The 19,030-nt window shown below is 55.3% G+C and overlaps 1 protein-coding gene across 15 annotated transcripts in view; it reads right to left on the reverse strand.

The window, feature by feature from the left end:
* SCRIB (scribble planar cell polarity protein) overlaps positions 1-19,030 on the reverse strand; it is a 78,732-nt gene that overhangs the window by 11,982 nt on the left and 47,720 nt on the right. For 7 of the 15 annotated variants that reach the window (XM_075269942.1, XM_075269941.1, XM_075269937.1 and 4 more), the window contains 19 exons: positions 17,709-17,972; positions 17,509-17,619; positions 17,126-17,302; positions 15,293-15,409; positions 14,993-15,181; positions 14,705-14,824; positions 14,581-14,634; positions 12,543-12,599; positions 12,243-12,344; positions 8,554-8,892; positions 6,973-7,047; positions 4,376-4,423; positions 2,205-2,243; positions 2,018-2,113; positions 1,878-1,925; positions 1,661-1,805; positions 1,377-1,551; positions 1,223-1,300; positions 955-1,140 (listed from right to left, as the gene is read on the reverse strand). In XM_075269942.1, coding sequence (XP_075126043.1) covers positions 955-1,140; positions 1,223-1,300; positions 1,377-1,551; positions 1,661-1,805; positions 1,878-1,925; positions 2,018-2,113; positions 2,205-2,243; positions 4,376-4,423; positions 6,973-7,047; positions 8,554-8,892; positions 12,243-12,344; positions 12,543-12,599; positions 14,581-14,634; positions 14,705-14,824; positions 14,993-15,181; positions 15,293-15,409; positions 17,126-17,302; positions 17,509-17,619; positions 17,709-17,972 — 2,420 coding nt within the window. The remainder of the gene's footprint in view (positions 1-954; positions 1,141-1,222; positions 1,301-1,376; positions 1,552-1,660; positions 1,806-1,877; positions 1,926-2,017; positions 2,114-2,204; positions 2,244-4,375; positions 4,424-6,972; positions 7,048-8,553; positions 8,893-12,242; positions 12,345-12,542; positions 12,600-14,580; positions 14,635-14,704; positions 14,825-14,992; positions 15,182-15,292; positions 15,410-17,125; positions 17,303-17,508; positions 17,620-17,708; positions 17,973-19,030) is intronic. The other 8 variants (XM_075269951.1, XM_075269939.1, XM_075269947.1 and 5 more) reach the window with 7 other exon arrangements.

Raw genomic sequence — 19,030 nt, forward strand, 5'->3', positions numbered from 1 at the left:
GCAAGAAGAGAGGAGAGACCCCAAATATCACACATATACCCTGAGAGGGGGGAAGGGAGGGGGGCAAGAAGAAGAGAGGAGAGACCCCAAACATCACACAAATACCCTGAGAGGGGGGAAGGGAGGAGAGACCCCAAACATCACACATATACCCTGAGAGGGGGGAAGGGAGGGGGGGAAAAGAGGAGGCGAGAGAGGAGAAAGAGACAGAATAAGGAGGAGAGACCCCAAATATCACACAAATACCCTGAGAGGGGGGATGGGAGGGGGCAGGAAGAGAGGAGAGACCCCAAACATCACACATATACCCTGAGAGGGGGAAGAGAGGGGGGGAAGAAGAGAAGAGAGACCCCAAATATCACACATATACCCTGAGAGGGGGAAGAGAGGGGGGGAAGAAGAGAAGAGAGACCCCAAATATCACACATATACCCTGAGAGGGGGGAAGGGAGGGGGCAAGAAGAGAGGAGAGACCCCAAACATCACACATATACCCTGAGAGGGGGAAGAGAGGGGGGGAAGAAGAGAAGAGAGACCCCAAATATCACACATATACCCTGAGAGGGGGGAAGGGAGGGGGGGAAGAAGAGAGGAGAGACCCCAAACATCACACATATACCCTGAGAGGGGGGAAGGGAGGGGGGCAAGAAGAGAGGAGAGACCCCAAACATCACACATATACCCTGAGAGGGGGGAAGAAGAGAGGAGAGACCCCAAACATCACACATATACCCTGAGAGGGGGAAGAGAGGGGAGGGGTAAGATAGGAGGAGAGACTCCAATGAGAGCACGAGGGGAGGCAGGAGGTTGTGTACATCGGACAGGGAACCCCTCCCCCTCCGTGCACCCCCATCAGCCACATCTTCAGCCTCTTGAGCTCATCCATTGTGGCGGTATATCCACTTCCTTATACCAGTGTCCAGCGGCCATGTTGACTCCTTCCCTGGCTCGTACCTGGCAGCCCTCCACATGGCTCTCTTCTCGGCCTGCAGTGCTCTGCGCTCCGCCGGTGACAGCTGCATCTCCTCCTCCGTCAGCTCCGGGCTCTGCACCCTCAGCCGCTCCTGCAGACGTCTCTCTGCTTTGGCAGTGCGCACCGGAGCCGCGCCGTCTGTGCCGCCGGGGTATACAGGACTCAGACTATGGGGAGAAGGGGAGATTGTGAGCCACATGGCCACTAGGGGCAGAAGACCTAGCCGCAACAAGGGCACGATGGTCTCACCCAGACATGGAGTTCGGTCTCTGCTCCGCCCGGTAAGCGTCCTCCAGTGAATTTCTCTGAGATTCGGATGGGGACAACCTGCACGATACACGGACCATGTCAGCAGCCCCTGACACCCCCAGACCCACCCACTACCCCAAAGGCAGATTCTCACCCGGTCAGGGAGGACAGACTCCCGCCATCCACACGCTCCACCTTGTATTCCACACCCTCAATGAAGACGCTGGTGGGGGTGCTGGGTGCCGGCGGCCGGCGGCTGGAGTCGCCCGAGTGACCCCCTTCCTCCTCCTCCTTTAGCAGCTGCTCGCGCTTCATCTGGATCTTCCGGGCTGAGAAGGAAAAAGGACAAGAAGGACGATAAGGAGGAGCAGCAGGAGGGGGACGCGCCGATGTCACGATTTGGGAGCTGCGGCCATGTCACGCCAGCCCATCACCCACCTTCCTCCTCCTTCATTTTCCGTAGATCGTCCTCCCCCACCAGGGACACGCGTTTCGGAGGGCGGTCGCTTGGCTGCTGTTTCACGTCCATTTCAAAGTACTTCTGTCTTTCTCGGAAGGATCGCTGCTCCGGGCTGTCCAGACCCTAAACACAAAAATGGGCTCAACAACAACGCCCCAAACATCATAACCCACCGGCCACCCTGCCGACACTCACCTCGGGGGTCACACAAGGACGGTCGGGGGTCCTCGGACTTGAAGGGTCCTGAAGGAGACAAGAAAAAAAGTTTAATGTTAGAGTCACAAAGTTTGGCGCGGTCACATGATGCGAGGCTATGGCGGTAAATGGGGAAGTACCTGCTGCTCGGGGTACACAGACGGGATGGCGGCGAAGGTCTTATACACCTGCCGGGTGCTCGTGTGGAGGCCATCACTGGGGGAGGAGGGAGTAGTCTGCGGGGGGCGACACAGAGTAATAAGGGGAGGAAGGAAACTCCACAAGAGCGGTGTACACGGCACGGCCGGGTCAGGTGACCTCACTTACCGGTCGGCTGTCACTTTGGCTCAAAAAGTTAATGGACGCCTGAAACAGAAAAGAAGCCGCTCAGTATAAAGGTCTAGAGCGCCCCCTACAGTACACAGGCCACTACTGCTCCCTCCATCCGCAAGATAGATACAAGCCACCGCCAACACTCCAGACATGTATGAGCAGCGAGCATACATGTGTAACCGCAGGAGGAGGGGCCAGTCATGTGATCAAGAGCATCATGCACCGCTACATACGTGTTACAGGGGTCTGCCAGAGCTGTCACCTGTACCCTATGGCCACCTACCCTGACCCTAAAACTGAGGTGTCCCCTATGGCCACCAACCTAACCCCAAACTGAGCTGTCCCCTACGGCCACCTACCGGACCCTAAAACTGTGCTGTCCCCTACGGCCACCTACCAGATACCTAAAACTGTGCTGTCCCCTACGGCCACCTACCTGACCCTAAAACTGAGCTGTCCCCTATGGCCACCTACCTGACCCTAAAACTGAGCTGTCCCCTATGGCCACCAACCTAACCCCAAACTGTGCTGTCCCCTATGGCCACCTACCTGACCCTAAAACTGAGCTGTCCCCTACGGCCACCTACCTGACCCTAAAACTGAGCTGTCCCCTATGGCCACCAACCTGACCCTAAAACTGAGCTGTCCCCTATGGCCACCAACCTGACCCTAAAACTGAGCTGTCCCCTACGGCCACCTACCTGACCCTAAAACTGAGCTGTCCCCTACGGCCACCTACCTGACCCTAAAACTGAGCTGTCCCCTATGGCCACCAACCTGACCCTAAAACTGAGCTGTCCCCTATGGCCACCTACCTGACCCTAAAACTGAGCTGTCCCCTATGGCCACCTACCTGACCCTAAAACTGAGCTGTCCCCTACGGCCACCTACCTGACCCTAAAACTGAGCTGTCACCTGTCCCCTATGGCCACCTACCTGACCCCAAACTGAGCTGTCCCCTACGGCCACCTACCAGATACCTAAAACTGTGCTGTCCCCTACGGCCACCTACCGGACCCTAAAACTGAGCTGTCCCCTACGGCCACCTACCTGACCCTAAAACTGAGCTGTCCCCTACGGCCACCTACCTGACCCTAAAACTGAGCTGTCCCCTATGGCCACCAACCTGACCCTAAAACTGAGCTGTCCCCTATGGCCACCTACCTGACCCTAAAACTGAGCTGTCCCCTATGGCCACCTACCTGACCCTAAAACTGAGCTGTCCCCTATGGCCACCTACCTGACCCTAAAACTGAGCTGTCCCCTACGGCCACCTACCTGACCCTAAAACTGAGCTGTCACCTGTCCCCTATGGCCACCTACCTGACCCCAAACTGAGCTGTCCCCTACGGCCACCTACCAGATACCTAAAACTGTGCTGTCCCCTACGGCCACCTACCGGACCCTAAAACTGTGCTGTCCCCTACGGCCACCTACCTGACCCTAAAACTGTGCTGTCCCCTACGGCCACCTACCTGACCCTAAAACTGTGCTGTCCCCTACGGCCACCTACCTGACCCTAAAACTGTGCTGTCCCCTACGGCCACCTACCTGACCCTAAAACTGTGCTGTCCCCTACGGCCACCTACCTGACCCTAAAACTGTGCTGTCCCCTACGGCCACCTACCTGACCCTAAAACTGAGCTGTCCCCTACGGCCACCTACCTGACCCTAAAACTGAGCTGTCCCCTATGGCCACCAACCTGACCCTAAAACTGAGCTGTCCCCTATGGCCACCTACCTGACCCTAAAACTGAGCTGTCACCTGTGGCCACTAATCGGACCCCAAACTGTGCTGTCCCCCATGGCCACCAACCTGACCCTAAAACTGAGCTGTCCCCTATGGCCACTAATCGGACCCCAAACTAAGCTGTCCCCTCTCCCCTATGATCACCTACCTGACCCTAAAACTGAGCTGTCACTAGTCCGGGGGTCAGGACTGCTGATGGAGTGATTATCTTTATTAGGTGAACCCTCCAGACCCTGGCCCAGTGTACATGGGTAGATAGTAAGGTAAGGTGCCCACAGGGGGCGCTCCGGCCCCTCTAATCCATGTTATAGATCATGCAGGACACAGCAGATAAGCCCCGCCTCCTCCATGACATCACTAGGAAGGTTACGGCAGCGTCAGGCAGAAAGCAAAGGCGGCGGGTACAGTCACTTACAAATCGGGTCTCCCTGCCAGCGTGGTGACAGGCGCGAGCTGGGGCGGCCTGACATACAAGAGCAAAGGTATACGTCATATACAGAAGGTACAGCTATATACAGGGCAGGGTGGGAAGGATTCCTGACAGTAACAGCAGACGGGCCGCAGGGTGACATGACAGGATATAACCAGAGGGGGCGTCACTAGTAACCAGCCTAATAATAATGGGAAGGATTCCTTACAGTAACAGCAGACGGGCCGCAGGGTGACATGACAGGATATAACCAGAGGGGGCGTCACTAGTAACACAATCATCAGTAACGGAAAGGATTCTTTACAGTATCAGATAAATTACATGACAGTCTCAAAAATAAAAGAAAGAGCAGCATTTAAAGGGGCGTTCCAGGAATGCACCCCCACTGATCAGATGATTAAAGGGGCTGTGGTCCTAGGGCAAGTGCTGCAACCTCTGCACCAGGCACAGTGCCATATACCGAGGGGGGTCTGATAGAGTACGGAGGGGGGGTCTGATACAGAGTACGGAGGGGGGGTCTGATACAGAGTACGGAGGGGGGTCTGATACAGAGTACGGAGGGGGGTCTGATACAGAGTATAGAGGGGGGGTCTGATACAGAGTACGGAGGGGGGTCTGATACAGAGTACGGAGGGGGGTCTGATACAGAGTACGGAGGGGGGTCTGATACAGAGTACAGAGGGGGGGTCTGATACAGAGTACAGAGGGGGGGTCTGATACAGAGTACAGAGGGGGGGTCTGATACAGAGTACGGAGGGGGGTCTGATACAGAGTATAGAGGGGGGGGTCTGATACAGAGTACGGAGGGGGGTCTGATACAGAGTACGGAGGGGGGTCTGATACAGAGTATAGAGGGGGGTCTGATACAGAGTACGGAGGGGGGTCTGATACAGAGTACGGAGGGGGGTCTGATACAGAGTACGGAGGGGGGTCTGATACAGAGTACGGAGGGGGGTCTGATACAGAGTACAGAGGGGGGGTCTGATACAGAGTACAGAGGGGGGGTCTGATACAGAGTACGGAGGGGGGTCTGATACAGAGTATAGAGGGGGGTCTGATACAGAGTTCGGAGGGGGGGTCTGATACAGAGTATGGAGGGGGGGTCTGATACAGAGTATAGAGGGGGGTCTGATACAGAGTACGGAGGGGGGTCTGATACAGAGTACAGAGGGGGGGTCTGATACAGAGTACGGAGGGGGGTCTGATACAGAGTATAGAGGGGGGTCTGATACAGAGTATGGAGGGGGGGTCTGATACAGAGTACAGAGGGGGGGTCTGATACAGAGTACGGAGGGGGGTCTGATACAGAGTATAGAGGGGGGTCTGATACAGAGTACGGAGGGGGGTCTGATACAGAGTATGGAGGGGGGTCTGATACAGAGTATAGAGGGGGGGGTCTGATACAGAGTATAGAGGGGGGGTCTGATACAGAGTATAGAGGGGGGTCTGATACAGAGTATGGAGGGGGGGTCTGATACAGAGTATGGAGGGGGGGTCTGATACAGAGTATGGAGGGGGGTCTGATACAGAGTATAGAGGGGGGGTCTGATACAGAGTATGGAGGGGGGTCTGATACAGAGTATAGAGGGGGGGTCTGATACAGAGTACGGAGGGGGGGTCTGATACAGAGTACGGAGGGGGGGTCTGATACAGAGTACGGAGGGGGGTCTGATACAGAGTATAGAGGGGGGTCTGATACAGAGTACGGAGGGGGGTCTGATACAGAGTACGGAGGGGGGTCTGATACAGAGTACGGAGGGGGGGTCTGATACAGAGTATGGAGGGGGGTCTGATACAGAGTACGGAGGGGGGTCTGATACAGAGTACGGAGGGGGGGTCTGATACAGAGTACGGAGGGGGGGTCTGATACAGAGTATAGAGGGGGGGTCTGATACAGAGTATGGAGGGGGGTCTGATACAGAGTACGGAGGGGGGTCTGATACAGAGTATGGAGGGGGGTCTGATACAGAGTACGGAGGGGGGTCTGATACAGAGTATGGAGGGGGGGTCTGATACAGAGTATGGAGGGGGGTCTGATACAGAGTACGGAGGGGGGTCTGATACAGAGTATGGAGGGGGGGTCTGATACAGAGTATGGAGGGGGGGTCTGATACAGAGTATGGAGGGGGGTCTGATACAGAGTACAGAGGGGGGGTCTGATACAGAGTATAGAGGGGGGGTCTGATACAGAGTATAGAGGGGGGGTCTGATACAGAGTATGGAGGGGGATCTGATACAGAGTATAGAGGGGGGGTCTGATACAGAGTATAGAGGGGGGGTCTGATACAGAGTATAGAGGGGGGGTCTGATACAGAGTATAGAGGGGGGTCTGATACAGAGTATGGAGGGGGATCTGATACAGAGTATAGAGGGGGGGTCTGATACAGAGTATGGAGGGGGGTCTGATACAGAGTATGTGAAAGGATTCCTTACAGTAACAGCAGGACAGGTGAGTATACAGGGAGGGGTATAAGGGGGATTGGGGGGCTGATGCAGAGTATAGAGGGGGAGGGGGTGATACAGAGTATATGTAAGGATTCCTTACAGTAACAGCAGTAAGACAAGGCACGCCCTGGGCTCACCTGCTGCGCACTTGAAGGTGAAGGAGAAGACGGGACGTCCCTTTTGCTTCCAGTTGTGAAGTCCCCAGACGGTGTCTGCAAAGAAAGAAGGAAAAGTTACCAAAATATCAGATGGGGAAACCTAATCTTGTAAGGAGCGCGGCTCGGAGGACGACACGGCCCAGCAGAGTTATTCACACTTCATGCCTATTCCACAAACCGCTGGTCAGAAGACGTGAGAAGCGACCGCCATATATACAGAACGAGGCATGCAATATGACACACGACCGCCCGGCGGTGACATCACCCGCAGCCAATACTGCCCCCGCAGGCTGGAGTCAGCATTACACAGCCATAGACATGGCACAAGATTCTCATATCTAGAGAGACGTGGAGACATCACATACAAGAACACAAAGCTCCAGAAGGACTACAGGTCCCAGCAGTCTGGTGGGCTGATGTACTGAAGATAGCAATGATCTGGACGCGGTCACATGACAACAAGACAACGTCATGAACTGCACACTCAGGGATGATGAAGGATCCTCCAAGGCTGTCAGATGATAGGAGTGATGGTCAGTATCCCCTCCCCAACCCCCAGCGCTGACACCTCTGTCTTCAGCACAATATAAGTCTGTGACAGCTGAGACCAGTGTCAGGCCGGGGGTGGGGAGGGGGCGCGGACAGGTGCTCAGACCGAAGGAAAGGATCTCCGACAGCCCCTGGAATGTGAGGAGATAAGAGCAGCACCGGCTAAATATGGCGTCCTTATCTGTATACATAGCACAAGAGTCTGCGCTGTATATGTACATGTGTGTACAACCAACCCCCACCGTACAGAGGGGTTCGGGCACTGAGACCACCCAGAGATCACTCAGTTATCTTACAAGGTATCCCAAGTGCCCTAGGGAGGGGTCTCAGCGCCTGGACTGCCACTCATACAGGTGCAGGGTGGGGGGGACATCAGTTGGTCAGCGCCATCGGACCAGAGATTGGTACATACAAACCTGGAGGGCGGGGGCAATGATGGCAATATCACTGATGACACCCCAACACCACTCACAGCCCCCCCCCCCCCCATAACACCCCAGACCTACAGAATCTGGGTGCAGCAGGTTACTACATTATCAGTCTCTCCTAAGCAAGCACCCCAAAGTATCGTACCCCCCCCCCCACATCCCAAAATAAAGACTGACAACATGTCATATATGTGCACAGAGTGTGGGGTGTCTGATACAGCCAGAAGCGTCAGGGTGCAGGTCACGTGTGAGAAAAGAGGGGTGCAGGTCAAATGTGAGGGGTGCAGGTCATGTGTGGGGGGGGGCGCAGGTCATGTGTGTGGGGGGGGCGCAGGTCATGTGTGTGGGGGGGGCGCAGGTCATGTGTGTGGGGGGCGCAGGTCATGTGTGAGGGGGGGCGCAGGTCATGAGAACAGAAACAGCAGCGCCCACCACGACTGTCACAAACAACTGCCAATGACACTTCATGCTGCAGACAGACTTCGGATTCCATGTCCGCCGCCGCTGCGACCATGTCACAATGTAAGCTCACACGTGGGAACACCACACACGTGCAGGACACAACACACACGGTGCCGCTTGCCTTCTTGGAGTACACAGTGGTCTTCAGGACCCCCGAGTTGCCATATCCCGTGGGAGGGCCACTTAATTGGACACCGCCGGAGCCCGGCCGCCTCTTGTTCGCCAGCACAAAGGGGTTTTCACTGAAAAGGATGGACTGGCAGTCCACAAGAACCTCCTGCGCATCCGTCTCACTGGAGGGGGGAAGTGCCTCACCTGGTGCAATAGGTGGGGCAGGTGGAGGTGTAACCGGAGGGGCAGGAAGGCAGGAGGGGCCATTAGCTATGACTGTAGGTACAGGGTGGACAAGGGCCACAGGGACAGGGGCAGGAGGGCAGGAGGTGTCCATTGCCAAGGGGAGCTGCAAGATCAACAGAGGGGGAAGAGGGTAAAAAAAGGAGAGATAAGGAGGAGGGGGGTACGAGACAAGATGGAGGACAAGAAAACAATGGTGACATGAGGTGGACAGTGCACTACCAAACCTAGAGAAATCAAGATGGCATCCGCCGCACCCTCGCCCAGAGAGCAGATCCAGTACGATAACCATCTACAAGATCTCTGGTGTCAGTAAAGGGAACCTTACTCTCCAAGATGACGACACATTCACACCTAGTCCTGCTCACACAGCGGAGGAGGCGATACCATAAATGATCCAATATCACAGACTAACACTGCACAATCCTATGTGGAAACAACATGGCATGTCCTAAGCGGTCACAACTCCTATGAGCGCACATCCAGCTTTCCCAAATGCCCTAAAATGACCTGCATCAGAACACAGAGCCCCAAAACTATCCCCGATCTACATTACACTCCAGTAAAGAAAGGGGGTCACCGGCATGTCCCCCAAAAAGACACAAGACCAGTGATAAACGTAATACAGCTCAGGAGAATCACCGGGGCATGAGGCATGGAGGACCCCAGTGAGGGCAACAGGAGGATTCCAGGAGAATTAGACTCTCCTAACATGGCTGATAACAGATAGTAATAGATTGTATTCTCCTGTCCTACAGTCGGCCTCTCCTCTCCTGACATGGCTGATAACAGATAGTAATAGATTGTATTCCCCTGTCCTACAGTCGGCCTCTCCTGACATGGCTGATAACAGATAGTAATAGATTGTATTCTCCTGTCCTACAGTCGGCCTCTCTTCTCCTGACATGGCTGATAACAGATAGTAATAGATTGTATTCCCCTGTCCTACAGTCGGCCTCTCCTGACATGGCTGATAACAGATAGTAATAGATTGTATTCCCGTGTCCTACAGTCGGCCTCTCCTCTCCTGACATGGCTGATAACAGATAGTAATAGATTGTATTCTCCTGTCCTACAGTCGGCCTCTCCTCTCCTGACATGGCTGATAACAGATAGTAATAGATTGTATTCCCCTGTCCTACAGTCGGTCTCTCCTGACATGGCCGATAACAGATAGTAATAGATTGCATTCCCCTGTCCTACAGTCGGCCTCTCCTCTCCTGACATGGCTGATAACAGGTAGTAATAGATTGTATTCCCCTGTCCTACAGTCGGCCTCTCCTGACATGGCTGATAACAGATAGTAATAGATTGCATTCCCCTGTCCTACAGTCGGCCTCTCCTCTCCTGACATGGCTGATAACAGGTAGTAATAGATTGTATTCCCCTGTCCTACAGTCGGCCTCTCCTGACATGGCTGATAACAGATAGTAATAGATTGTATTCTCCTGTCCTACAGTCGGCCTCTCTTCTCCTGACATGGCTGATAACAGATAGTAATAGATTGTATTCCCCTGTCCTACAGTCGGCCTCTCCTGACATGGCTGATAACAGATAGTAATAGATTGTATTCCCCTGTCCTACAGTCGGCCTCTCCTCTCCTGACATGGCTGATAACAGATAGTAATAGATTGTATTCTCCTGTCCTACAGTCGGCCTCTCCCCTCCTGACATGGCTGATAACAGATAGTAATAGATTGTATTCTCCTGTCCTACAGTCGGCCTCTCCTGACATGGCTGATAACAGATAGTAATAGATTGTATTCCCGTGTCCTACAGTCGGCCTCTCCTCTCCTGACATGGCTGATAACAGATAGTAATAGATTGTATTCTCCTGTCCTACAGTCGGCCTCTCCTGACATGGCTGATAACAGATAGTAATAGATTGTATTCCCCTGTCCTACAGTCGGCCTCTCCTGACATGGCTGATAACAGATAGTAATAGATTGTATTCTCCTGTCCTACAGTCGGCCTCTCCCCTCCTGACATGGCTGATAACAGATAGTAATAGATTGTATTCTCCTGTCCTACAGTCGGCCTCTCCTGACATGGCTGATAACAGATAGTAATAGATTGTATTCCCGTGTCCTACAGTCGGCCTCTCCTCTCCTGACATGGCTGATAACAGATAGTAATAGATTGTATTCTCCTGTCCTACAGTCGGCCTCTCCTGACATGGCTGATAACAGATAGTAATAGATTGTATTCCCCTGTCCTACAGTCGGCCTCTCCTGACATGGCTGATAACAGATAGTAATAGATTGTATTCCCCTGTCCTACAGTCGGCCTCTCCTGACATGGCTGATAACAGATAGTAATAGATTGTATTCCCCTGTCCTACAATCGGCCTCTCCTCTCCTGACATGGCTGATAACAGATAGTAATAGATTGTATTCCCCTGTCCTACAGTCGGCCTCTCCTGACATGGCTGATAACAGATAGTAATAGATTGTATTCCCCTGTCCTACAGTCGGCCTCTCCTCTCCTGACATGGCTGATAACAGATAGTAATAGATTGTATTCTCCTGTCCTACAGTCGGCCTCTCCTCTCCTGACATGGCTGATAACAGATAGTAATAGATTGTATTCTCCTGTCCTACAGTCGGCCTCTCCTGACATGGCTGATAACAGATAGTAATAGATTGTATTCTCCTGTCCTACAGTCGGCCTCTCCTCTCCTGACAGGACTGATAACAGGGAGCAGTAGCGAGCCCTGTCTATACTGTGCATGTGGAATAATTCATTGGACTGACCCTGACAACTAGCTCAGACCCCGGCCCAAGTTACAGACACCATACAGACAGGGGGACATTAGGGGAGGTGGGGACAGGGGGCTCAGTCAGGTACTCACAGCTCCGAGGTCCGATCTGTCCCCCTCACTCCTCACACTACATTACCAGGAGGGAACTGGGAAGAGGAGCGTCCCAAAATAGTGGAGGAGGAGGAGGGAGGAGGAGGTGGGAGGGGGCTCTGCAGTCAGAGGGTCTGGAATGGCAGCTGTGAGCCAGGACACAGGCAGGAATAGATCATGACACCAGGAATGACAAATTCCCTCAAAACCACCACATTCCACACCCATCCCCCACCCACCGCAGGGCGACATCACGGCCAAGGGCAGAGGAGCCCAAACTCACAGCAAGTGGAGCCCACCCAGCACCAGCCTCTGCCCCAGTACAACCCGCTGCACAACCCCCGACTCCAGCCCCTGCCCCAGTACAAACCCCGGGCCAGCACGACATCCCCGCACCAGTCACAATCTGAGGGGGACCTCTGGGTCACCCTGTTTCTTGCACACTCAGTATTGAGCAATAGGGTGCTCCTACCACAAGGTGTCGCTACAGCAAGTCACCCATGTCCTGAGTTGTAAGAAGAGAATCCTGGATGTGCCGGTATCCCGGGGTCCCCACAGACACATGGAGTGATGTGAGGTGCCCGGCGTCACACCCGCCCACTTACCCTGTTCCCTTTAGGTAGGCCGCTGCTGGGGAGAGCCGCCAGGGTCTTGTAGTCGAGTCTGATGGGGTCAGTAGTTGCAGTGGTCGTCGTTGCAGTGAAGCCCTGAAAATAACAGAGAGGAGTGAAGGAGAGGACGGTGCAGGACTATGGCCGGATACATAGAGCGGGGCCAGGTGTGAACACAACTCTACCCAGAAGCAGCAGAGCAGACGCCATTGGCAGGAGAGGCCAGCTCTGAGGCTGCACACTAGTGAATGCTGAACCCATGATGGCTGCTATGGGCACGTCCTACTTCCTCACCTTGGCCTCTTCCTCGAGGAGCCTCGTAGCCTCCTCACGTTCTTTGCGCATTTTCTCCTTCACAGAGACAGGAAAGTCAAAGCAAGCGGCGGCAACCGGAGCCAAGAAGAGGGCGAGACGGAGAGAAGAGCAGTCAGGACAGCAAGAAAACGGGAGCGGCAGCCATGATGGGAGGAGGGGAAGGGGTAAGAGCAGCGGAGGAGGGGAAGGGGCAAGAGCAGTGGAGGAGGGGCAAGAGCAGTGGAAGGGGCAAGAGCAGTGGAGGAGGGGAAGGGGCAAGAGCAGTGGAGGAGGGGCAAGAGCAGTGGAGGAGGGGAAGGGGCAGGAGCAGTGGAGGAGGGGAAGGGGCAGGAGCAGTGGAGGAGGGGAAGGGGCAAGAGCAGCGGAGGAGGGGAAGGGGCAAGAGCAGTGGAAGGGGCAAGAGCAGTGGAAGGGGTAAGAGCAGTGGAGGAGGGGAAGGGGCAAGAGCAGTGGAGGAGGGGCAAGAGCAGTGGAAGGGGTAAGAGCAGTGGAGGAGGGAAAGGGGCAAGAGCAGTGGAGGAGGGGAAGGGGCAGGAGCAGTGGAGGAGGGGAAGGGGCAGGAGCAGTGGAGGAGGGGAAGGGGCAGTGGAGGAGGGGAAGGGGCAAGAGCAGCGGAGGAGGGGAAGGGGCAGGAGCAGTGGAGGAGGGGCAAGAGCAGTGGAAGGGGTAAGAGCAGTGGAGGAGGGGAAGGGGCAAGAGCAGTGGAGGAGGGGCAAGAGCAGTGGAGGAGGGGAAGGGGCAAGAGCAGTGGAGGAGGGGCAAGAGCAGTGGAAGGGGCAAGAGCAGTGGAGGAGGGGAAGGGGCAAGAGCAGTGGAGGAGGGGAAGGGGCAAGAGCAGTGGAGGAGGGGCAAGAGCAGTGGAGGAGGGGCAAGAGCAGTGGAGGAGGGGAAGGGGCAGGAGCAGTGGAGGAGGGGAAGGGGCAAGAGCAGCGGAGGAGGGGAAGGGGCAGGAGCAGTGGAGGAGGGGCAAGAGCAGTGGAAGGGGTAAGAGCAGTGGAGGAGGGGAAGGGGCAAGAGCAGTGGAGGAGGGGCAAGAGCAGTGGAGGAGGGGAAGGGGCAGGAGCAGTGGAGGAGGGGAAGGGGCAAGAGCAGTGGAGGAGGGGCAAGAGCAGTGGAGGAGGGGCAAGAGCAGTGGAGGAGGGGCAAGAGCAGTGGAGGAGGGGCAAGAGCAGTGGAGGAGGGGCAAGAGCGGCAAGAGCAGTGGAGGAGGGGCAAGAGCAGTGGAGGAGGGGCAAGAGCAGTAGAGGAGGGGAAGGGGCAAGAGCAGTGGAGGAGGGGCAAGAGCAGTGGAGGAGGGGCAAGAGCAGTGGAGGAGGGGCAAGAGCAGTGGAGGAGGGAAAGGGGCAGGAGCAGTGGAGGAGGGAAAGGGGCAGGAGCAGTGGAGGAGGGGAAGGGGCAGGAGCAGTGGAGGAGGGGAAGGGGCAGGAGCAGTGGAGGAGCAAGACAGAGGAGATGTGTTGGGGGGGGGGGAGAGATGCGAGACACGGTGTGACATGAGGCTTAGGAGGATGGTAAAGGGGGGCTCCACCTGAATGCACCCTCAGGACACACTGCCAAGTCAGCCCTGCTATACACACATGGATTATTGGTGGAGTCCCTCTTTAAATATGACACTCTACACAACACCTTACATGGCAACTGCAAACGCATGCGGTGGCTGCCATGACCTCCGGGATGCAACATACAGTGTATACGAATGATGGGGGGAGGGACAGACATGTGGTGGGAACGTGGAACATGGCGAATCATCTCCATATGACGCAGAGGAAGTATAGAATCCTGCAGCTTATACTCCAGTCACAACCAGAGCTGCATTCACAAGACTAAGTCAAAGTAGCAAGGGGTGAGTGCAGCTCTGGAAGTGACTTGAGCATAAAACAGACAGGAAGTAGAAGCAGGATGATCACTGCAGCTCTAGATGTGATTGGAGTACAAGGCTTGTAGCTCTGGATTAGATACAGTATATGGAGATGTATCCGGTGACATTGGGGTGCGAGGTGGATGACGGTTCTCTCACCACTTTCTCCATGTCCTCTCTCTCCCACTTCACCTCCCGACCCATTTCTATCTCCTGCCAGAGAAGAGCAGAGAGTCAGCGCCTGCCCGTACAGCGCAGCCGCGCCAGTGTCCCCGCCCCCTACCTTCTGCAGCCGCTCCGCCTCCTCAGGGCTCAGATCGCGGTCTATGGACGAGATGCTCTCCATACTGTTCTTCCTCCCAAGTCCAGCAGCAAACGGATTGGCAATGACTCCCGGAGACGCCTGGAGACAAAGACAGGGCCGGTCAGAGGGGAGCAAGATGGGGGGCGAGGGCTGACATCATGGTGAACAAAACAGGAGGCTTTCCCAGAGTCCTGAGAGGACAGAGATATGACTGGGGGGGGCATTCAGGAGAAAGCTGGGTGATAAGGGGGGGCATCAGTGCGCTACCTCCATGGAGTTTGTGGACACAGGATCGAATCCATCGCAGACCAGGATGAGGAGGGTGTCCCCGACCCCGCGCAGCGCCTGCACCGCCTCCGTGTGCGTCATCCCCAGCAGGCTCTGCTGATTCACCTCCAGGATCCGCATCCCGACCTTCAGCCGCCCGTCACGAGCGGCCGCCCCGGAGGAGCTCACCTGCAAGAAGAGACCAGAGAGAGTCAGAGAGGAGGCCCCCTAGTGGTCAGAGCAGGGACAGCGAGAGGATAAACCGGAAATAAGTGTCCACACCCCAACACCCGCTCTCACCTTAGAGATGAAGACGCCCTCGTCAGAAGGGTCAAGGGGGTTTCCGGGATGTCCTTTGGCTCCACCCCGAATGCTGATCCCCAGTTTCTCACCAGGAGCCTTCACAATGCAGATCTCCTACAGTAAACAGAGTAATGAATATAATACCAGGGGGCGGGGCTGTGACTACCTCTCAGACATGATATATACAGCTGGTTGTCAGTAACAGGGGGCGGGGCTGTGACTACCCCTCAGACATGGTATATACAGCTGGTTGTCAGTAACAGGGGGCGGGGCTGTGACTACCTCTCAGACATGGTATATACAGGCTGGTTGTCAGTAACAGGGGGCGGGGCTGTGACTACCTCTCAGACATGATATATACAGGCTGGTTGTCAGTAACAGGGGGCGGGGCTGTGACTACCTCTCAGACATGATATATACAGCTGGTTGTCAGTAACAGGGGGCGGGGCTGTGACAACCTCTCAGACATGATATATACAGCTGGTTGTCAGTAACAGGGGGCGGGGCTGTGACTACCTCTCAGACATGATATATACAGCTGGTTGTCAGTAACAGGGGGCGGGGCTGTGACAACCTCTCAGACATGATATATACAGCTGGTTGTCAGTAACAGGGGGCGGGGCTGTGACTACCTCTCAGACATGATATATACAGCTGGTTGTCAGTAACAGGGGGCGGGGCTGTGACTACCTCTCAGACATGGTATATACAGGCTGGTTGTCAGTAACAGGGGGCGAGGCTGTGACTACCTCTCAGACATGGTATATACAGCTGGTTGTCAGTAACAGGGGGCGGGGCTGTGACTACCTCTCAGACATGATATATACAGCTGGTTGTCAGTAACAGGGGGCGGGGCTGTGACAACCTCTCAGACATGATATATACAGGCTGGTTGTCAGTAACAGGAGGCGGGGCTGTGACTACCTCTCAGACATGATATATACAGGCTGGTTGTCAGTAACAGGAGGCGGGGCTGTGACAACCTCTCAGACATGGTATATACAGGCTGGTTGTCAGTAACAGGGGGCGGGGCTGTGACAACCTCTCAGACATGATATATACAGCTGGTTGTCAGTAACAGGGGGCGGGGCTGTGACTACCTCTCAGACATGATATATACAGCTGGTTGTCAGTAACAGGGGGCGGGGCTGTGACTACCTCTCAGACATGATATATACAGCTGGTTGTCAGTAACAGGGGGCGGGGCTGTGACTACCTCTCAGACATGGTATATACAGGCTGGTTGTCAGTAACAGGGGGCGGGGCTGTGACTACCTCTCAGACATGGTATATACAGCTGGTTGTCATTCAGGATCCTGTTCTCCGTGACTCTGCTATTCTGGGTAAGACCTTCTGCTTTATTGCTCATAAATCCCTCGTGGTGTCAGTCACTACTTGTCCCCAGACCCCCTCTCACTCTGGCAGCTGGTCGTGGCCCAGTCCCTGCGCGGTCAGTAGGAGTTATAGAGGGATGTATATAGAACTCGAGTGTTTGATATAAAACCTATATATAAATACAGAGTCACTGGCCTGGCCTGCAGTCTGGACGTGTTATACTCTAGTAACACCCAGAGCTGCGGTCACAATACTTGCACGAGTTTTATACGTCAATAACAGTCACAACTTCATTCTCAGGTTTTAGACTCTGGTCACTTACGGAGCTGCTTCAAAAATTATATTGAAATCTAGAAGTTTCCTGAGCCTTGTGCACTGCAGAAAATAGTGAGTGCAGCTCTGGAAGTGACTGGAGAAGACAGAATAGTGCCTGCAGCTCTGCACTTAAAAGACTTTGGTGCATGTGGGATCTGGGGGGCAGATAAAGGGCCGTACCTGCATGCCTGGGGGTGGAGGGTCCCTCCTCACCAGCAGGTGGAGCTCCGGGGCAGGGGACAGCAGGGCTTTCACAGCTTCCTGGTGAGTGGCGTTTCTCAGGTCAACCCCTGCGGCTTCTAAGATCCGGTCTCCCACCTTGAGACCACTGCGTGCAGCCACCCCGCGAGTGATCACCTGTGGGAGGCAACGTAAGGCGACATCACTGCGCTGCGGACAATGGAGAGTAAAAGGGACACTCCAGCTATATAGAATACACTGCTCATAGGACCTCCGCGCTGTCAGGACCTGCTCGTGTCACAAGGCATTCAGCTCTGCATCCATCACATGACCAGAGCTAGAAGCCCCCATCCCCCACTGACGCCATCGCCGCCACCACTCACCTTCGAGATGAAGACTCCGGGCTCATGGATTCCAAAGGGATGGCTGGAGTGGTCGCTGCCCCCCACTATACTCAGGCCCAGGGGGCCCCCAGATTTGATCAGACAGATCTCCTGTACATAATAAAGCATGAGCAGAGGTCAGTAGTGATTCCTGGCAGTCAGAGCCCAGTGGTCCAGCGATCGCTCAGGACCCTCCTCACCTCTATGGGATACTCTTCATCGGCAGTGCTGTGGTTCCGCAGGGATCCGCTATTGTCCTCCTCGGCTTCTCCATTCTCCGTGTCTGTAGGGGGCGGAGGCGAGCGCGGCCTGGCTCTGTGCAGGGAAGGTGAGGCCCTTGGGTCTGTCCCGGCCCCTGGTTGGGGGGGCTCTCTCTCCACCAGCAGAGTGATGGTGGGGGACGTGCTGGTAAGCAGGGTTACTGCCTGATCATGCCTGGCTTCTGTCATGTCTACCCCATTGATCTAGAACAACGTGCAGAGCCAGAGTCAGCGGCACAATCCAACATTCACCTAAGCAAGATAGGGGGCGCTACTGTAACAGGGGAGGGGTGATAGTCTCTGCTCCTGCAGAAGGTCAGTGCTCTATGGACTAGAAGGGTCAGCTCTGCACAGCAGCCGGGTCCAGCGGATTAGAGCAAACAGAGGTCAGCTCTGACAAGGCAGTACACACCCTTACCAAGAGAGGGCAGCAGAGGGCCCCGCCACCAGAAGAGAGAGCTGGGAAGACAGGCAAAAGAGACAGGCAGGAGAAGGAACAGACTGTTAGCAGGTGAATACACCGGACACTGGAGGACGACTGGACGAGGGAGCAACAGGACCGCACGAGACAGACCAAGAGGACTGCTCCACCTGCACTACTGACACCGCGAGGACTGCTCCACCTGCACTACTGACACCGCGAGGACTGCTCCACCTGCACTACTGACACCGCGAGGACTGCTCCACCTGCACTACTGACACCGCGAGGACTGCTCCACCTGCACTACTGACACTGCGAGGACTGCTCCACCTGCACTACTGACACCGCGAGGACTGCTCCACCTGCACTACTGACACCGCGAGGACTGCTCCACCTGCACTACTGACACTGCGAGGACTGCTCCACCTGCACTACTGACACCGCGAGGACTGCTCCACCTGCACTACTGACACCGCGAGGACTGCTCCACCTGCACTACTGACACCGCGAGGACTGCTCCACCTGCACTACTGACATCATGAGGACTGCTCCACCTGCACTACTGACACCGCGAGGACTGCTCCACCTGCACTACTGACATCATGAGGACTGCTCCACCTGCACTACTGACACTGCGAGGACTGCTCCACCTGCACTACTGACACTGCGAGGACTGCTCCACCTGCACTGACACTGCAAGGACTGCTCCACCTGCACTACTGACACCATGAGGACTGCTCCACCTGCACTACTGACACCATGAGGACTGCTCCACCTGCACTACTGACACCGCGAGGACTGCTCCACCTGCACTACTGACACTGAGAGGACTGCTCCACCT

The sequence above is a fragment of the Leptodactylus fuscus genome, chromosome 4 (genome assembly GCF_031893055.1).
Source record: "Leptodactylus fuscus isolate aLepFus1 chromosome 4, aLepFus1.hap2, whole genome shotgun sequence".
NCBI classification, from domain to species: domain Eukaryota; kingdom Metazoa; phylum Chordata; class Amphibia; order Anura; family Leptodactylidae; genus Leptodactylus; species Leptodactylus fuscus.